This window comes from Anopheles darlingi, chromosome 3, assembly GCF_943734745.1.
Source record: "Anopheles darlingi chromosome 3, idAnoDarlMG_H_01, whole genome shotgun sequence".
NCBI lineage: Eukaryota > Metazoa > Arthropoda > Insecta > Diptera > Culicidae > Anopheles > Anopheles darlingi.
In genome coordinates this window covers 70,600,968-70,605,967 of record NC_064875.1, presented here as the reverse complement: position 1 = coordinate 70,605,967, position 5,000 = coordinate 70,600,968, and the positions used below count along the sequence as shown (strand labels likewise).

General features: G+C 50.9%; 2 protein-coding genes across 2 annotated transcripts in view; both read left to right on the top strand.

Annotated features, from left to right (window-relative positions):
• The window catches only part of LOC125955148 (conserved oligomeric Golgi complex subunit 6), a 2,306-nt gene extending 729 nt beyond the window's left edge, over nt 1–1,577 (top strand). Inside the window, exons 2-3 of the mRNA XM_049686094.1 lie at nt 1–1,233; nt 1,299–1,577. The exon at nt 1–1,233 is cut by the window's left edge and continues 222 nt beyond it. Coding sequence (XP_049542051.1) covers nt 1–1,233; nt 1,299–1,529 — 1,464 coding nt within the window. The 3' untranslated portion in view covers nt 1,530–1,577. The remainder of the gene's footprint in view (nt 1,234–1,298) is intronic.
• Nucleotides 1,578–1,826: 249 nt separating this feature from the next.
• LOC125955145 (serine/threonine-protein kinase N) overlaps nt 1,827–5,000 on the top strand; it is a 47,534-nt gene continuing 44,360 nt past the window's right edge. The window contains exon 1 of the mRNA XM_049686088.1: nt 1,827–2,505. Within this exon, the coding sequence (XP_049542045.1) occupies nt 2,494–2,505 (12 nt within the window). The 5' untranslated portion in view covers nt 1,827–2,493. The remainder of the gene's footprint in view (nt 2,506–5,000) is intronic.

The following is a 5,000-nucleotide window of genomic DNA, read 5'->3' as shown; positions in this document are numbered from 1 at the left end:
TCCGTCGTCGAACACCAGATGCTGTATGGCGCAAAGCGGGATGCTCCTATAACCGGGGAGTTTTTCCAAGTGCTGGATCGCGTGCAGAGCATTCACACCGACTGTCGCACCCTGATGCAGAGTGGCTATCAAACGGTGGCTTTGGACATCATGGAAGAAATGACGCTGCATCAAGAAGCGGCCCTCGAACGATTGTACCGATGGACACAGTCGCATTGCCGGAACGTGGATTCGAATGAGATGGGCGTGCTGATCGTCGAAGCAATGGCAAGACTTCAGGAGAGACCGGTTTTGTTCAAGTATGTCATCGATGAGTACTCCACGGCGCGTCGATCGGTTGTGGTACGTAGCTTCATCGATGCGCTCACGATCGGTGGCCCTGGTGGCAATCCGCGCCCCATCGAAATGCTTGCTCACGATCCTAAACGCTACATAGGGGATATGTTTGCGTACATTCACCAAATCCTACCACCGGAAAAGGAAAGTTTACAATTGCTGGTGCGAAACTGCGACAAGGAAGATATCTCGGAACAGATCAAATCCGCCATGGTCAACGTCTCGGACGGAGTTTGCCATCCACTGCGAGTGCGGGTCGAGACGATACTGAACGCGGAAAAGGACACGATCGTGCTGTATTCCATTTTCAATCTGATCAAGTTTTATCAGAACATGATTAACGGTATCGTCAAGGGAGGACAGCTGGAACAGTGCATGGCAGATTTGCAGATCTTTTCCGAAACGACATACCTGAATTCACTTACATTCCAAGTGAAACAGCTACTTCAAGGTCCGAACGAGAACCGGATCGGACTTGAACCCCCGCAAACTGATCTGGTGCCTTCGGCGAGCGTGGGCCGGCTGTTGAACCTTCTGAAGGAGATTCTCTCCGTCGCCAGTATGGTGGCTGGCAGTCAGGCAGACATCGTCAAAATAGTGGGGTGCGTTATTGATCCTTTGTTGCAATCGGTTCAAGAGTCAGCTTCACATCTACCGACCACCGATATGGCAGTTTACCTCTTAAACTCGTTGTATCAAATCGAGAGCGTAATCTCGATCTACGAGTACATGGAGGAGCGTTTAGAGCGATTGCGGGCACAATCAGACGCGCAGATCGACACGCTTACCTCGGAACAAGCATCGTCCTTGGTGGCTAACCTGAATCTTGGTCCGATCTACACCGTGCTACAGGGAAACGCATCGCAAATCGATCAGCGGCACCTGCAAATGTTTGTGGTAAGTTAGCAGTGTACGATTCAATGCACCAGACCAGTCTCGCCTCACCGGTTTCTCTTTTGCAGAATAAACTGGAGCAATTCCTTCACACGCCAGAGATTCTTCTACTGCCCCAGGTGAACTTGCTCGTGAGTAGCAGCCACCGGGCTACGGTACAGAAACGTTCCTTCAATGTTATAATTGCTATCTACCGGCAAATCTATGAACGCATCAACGATCCGGCCAACGGCTATACGAATCCCGAGACGATCTTGTCCAAAACGCCGGAGCAAGTTGCAGAACTGCTGTGTGGTTAAACCGTAGGGAACGTTGTTATTTCAATAAAGTTGATCTGAAGGAGAAAAGAAAAACCATTTTCCGTCCGCTTCTTTAACGGTCCAAATTCAAACTGAACTCGGCGCTTGCAACGAGGCAAGAAAGTGTTCTTCACTGAACGACATTCAAGCAAACGCGACTCTCGATCCCCGAACTCGGGTCGCTAAACGCTAAGTGGAGACAAAAGTAGTATCGTGCTGTCTCTTTCTCTCGGTGTCAAAATCCGTTTTCTTTTCCTTTTTTCTTTTACTTTTTGTGTTCCTGTAAACATCCTTAAATCCTACAAAATCCTCTCGTAGCCCGCGTATCCCGTGCTGCTAACCCTTTTTACCGTATTTACGTGTTTCACGACGATTGCGTGCATTCGGTTGGTGAAAATCGTGTATCGTGTGCTCTCAAGTGGATCCTCCGCGCCCGCACCACCCCCGGGACGCCCCACGGATTGCCTGTGCAACGGAGTGGACGGCGTGCGTTCCAACGTTCTTCTTTCGAACCAGAAAATCTGCCGTCGTGCGTGATGAAGCTCTGTGCCTAAAAGCCTGTGCCTACCCAGCATTCTTCGGGCTCTGCGAACAAAGAATTACGCCGCCAAGGAGGATGCAGCCGCGGAATGCCCGCCAGTGTTTTGTGTGACGTTTACAGTTTTTTCGTGTGTGACGGAATTTCAGGGCGATCGCGATCGAGAGCGATCATGTTTGATTGTCGTGCGATCGCATCATAAAAGTGCACCGAGACCCCGTTTCAATTGCGTGCGTGTAACTATAGTCGAACCAGGAGCAGGAGGAGCAGCAGGCTGTGCGGAATCCCGAAAGTCGTTGCGTAGATCATTGCGTTTTCTGCGGGGCCATCCCCTCCCTCCGTCTCTCCCTACGTGTCGCGTGTGTGCAGCGGAATTCTCCCAGCGCCGCCGGTGCTCGTCGCACGGAACGAAACTCTCATCTCAAAATGGCGGATCAGGTACGATCACGGGGGGGTGGGACGAGGGGGGGGCATATTTCCATCGCCGCCGACACGGGCCTTTATCTCTGGCTCGACCGCGGCCGTAACAAATCCCATTTTCAGACGAAAAGTACCGCGACGATGATTCACGCGCTTCGACGGCATTCGCGACACGCAGGAAAAGAAGAAGAAAATCAATGAAATCGTCACAGGTGCGCCCGCAAGATAAAATGTCAATTGAGCCAGTCGCCGACGCCGCCACGGCCAGGCCGCTTTGCGCAACATGCGTCACACGGGCAACTGAGCATTCTTTGATGGATGGGAGGCAAACGTTTTGCTAAATTTCTTAATTTAAACTCCAGCAGCATAAGCGCTGATCTAGTTGCCATACGCACGTCAATCGACTGTCGTAACGAGACCCACGGTAGCCGCTGCCTGTGAACACCCCGCGATACATGAGATGTTATTGTGTGCCACCGGACCAGTCCGCCGACTCCTAGCGGCGCCCCGGTGACGTGTAACGCACAGAGAAGAACCACAGCTCCGGGGACGAGAATGTCTTCTATCATTTCAACTGAGACAGAATTAGCGGGTTATTGGTTGGTGGTGGTGGCGGTGGGAAGCGGACGATGGCAGTGCGAATGGGTGCCGGACGATGGAAACAGGTTTAACATATCCCCTAGTCGCATGCGTTAGCCGCGCTCTTCTGTCGCTTGAGTTGGAAAAAAGTGAACTTCCAGCGTGTCTCCTCTACTGTCTCCCATTCCCCGCCTACCTTTTGCTGCACGAAAGGTAGAAGATGGTGGAGCGACCGAGCAAGCGGGCTGCCCACGGTCCATGGCCTTTATGGCGAGATCGTCCATGTCGTCGCACTCGTCGCCCTATCGTCGCCCCACCTTGCCACCGAATTCTATGGAGAGCTTACATGTATGAATTACTTTAAATTGTCCAGAGATCAGCAGCGAATCAGCGGCCTAGGAAATTGGCCAAAAGATGCCGCCACAGGCCGCAGGAGCCGCCAACGCAGAGTAGGGAAAAACAGACACACAAACCTAATAAACCTTTGGGACAAATTGCCTCAAGCATTCTCGAGTCTTGTGGAATGCCGTCCTCTGCCCGTTGGAAGTGGTCCGCATACCTTTATTCCCTCTGGGCCATGATTCAGATCCGCAAGGCGCGAACCAAGCGAGGAAGACGATAAACAGCGTTATGATTAGTCACTTGTTACACCGTTTTGGGCGCGGGTATTCAACCAGGAAGCAACATTCTTTAGCATAACTCCCCACCTCTAGATCTAGCTTCCTTATCTTAAGTTCCTCAAGCGACCGCTTCGATAACGAATCGTTTCATGCGTTCTTTACTTGTAACCCCCCTAACCGAGGGAAGGTCCCACACACATTAATGGGCAGCGTTGTGGTGTGGATTGTCTTGCGCATTTGGCAACCACCCCGAAGGCGAGATTCATTATCACATTCCCGCAATCAACAATCGACCAAAAGTCCATGTTGGTTTGGTTCTCCGGAATCGCACGCCGCCCAGTCCTCGAACGGTGACTATGCCTGCGAAGCTATCGTGAGAAGCTGTCGTAAACGATAGGCTATCTGTTCGGTGTGGTACTGAAATCCATTGGTACCTCTGGCTTCGAAGGTTGCGTGACGGAAATCCTGAACCAAATCCTGAAGTTAGTCCCAAACTTCCTTTTCTTATACTCTTCGTCTAGTTCCTTCCCATGTCTCGATGTGCTAGAAGAATGTTAGCTGGCTAAATTTATGTTGAACACGGCACCCACATGACATGTGTGGTTTTCGCATGACCAGCAATTGATTCATTGACCTTCGGGCAAGACAAATGCAATCAATTAAAGCGAACGATGATTGGTCAATAGCGTATGAGCTACGAATTCAACGCACCCTTCCATCGAAGGGCTTGTGTCTTTAACAGCGGGTCTTTGCAAACATCTTATCACCCAACTCACCTCGATAAGGATGATTTCCCCCTAGCAGAGCCTATGTACGTACACATCCTAATTTGATGTAGCTTGAGTGTCTCTGGTCTCTGCGGTTGTCCCACGATGGGAAATCGATTAAACTAATTGGTGTGTGATTAACTGGGCTATCACAGTGCCACGTGCTACGATGCTGAGCATGGTGGGAGTATGATACTGACATTAGTGGCAGATCTTTTGCTCTAGTTTCACCATTTCAGAGGACCACTTTTGTGTTCAAATTTTGTTTGAAGAAACCTAAATTACTGTCATTTCCTCACCCTTCATACTTCGGTACTGAGACGCTCCGAGGTCTGTTAATGGGAGTTGTCGTTGTTGAGTCACCTTCAACCCCGGTACCGCGCCGCTAGTGAAACACAATGCCGCACCCGCCTTCGGTGGTGGTGACCCCTCACACACCGGGTTCACACGTTCTCGTTTCCGAGTGTAGCCCCAACAGAGGCACCGCTAAAAGTGAAACAGTAGTAAAGTAAGGCACACGATGAAATGCAATGCGCTCTCCGAAGGG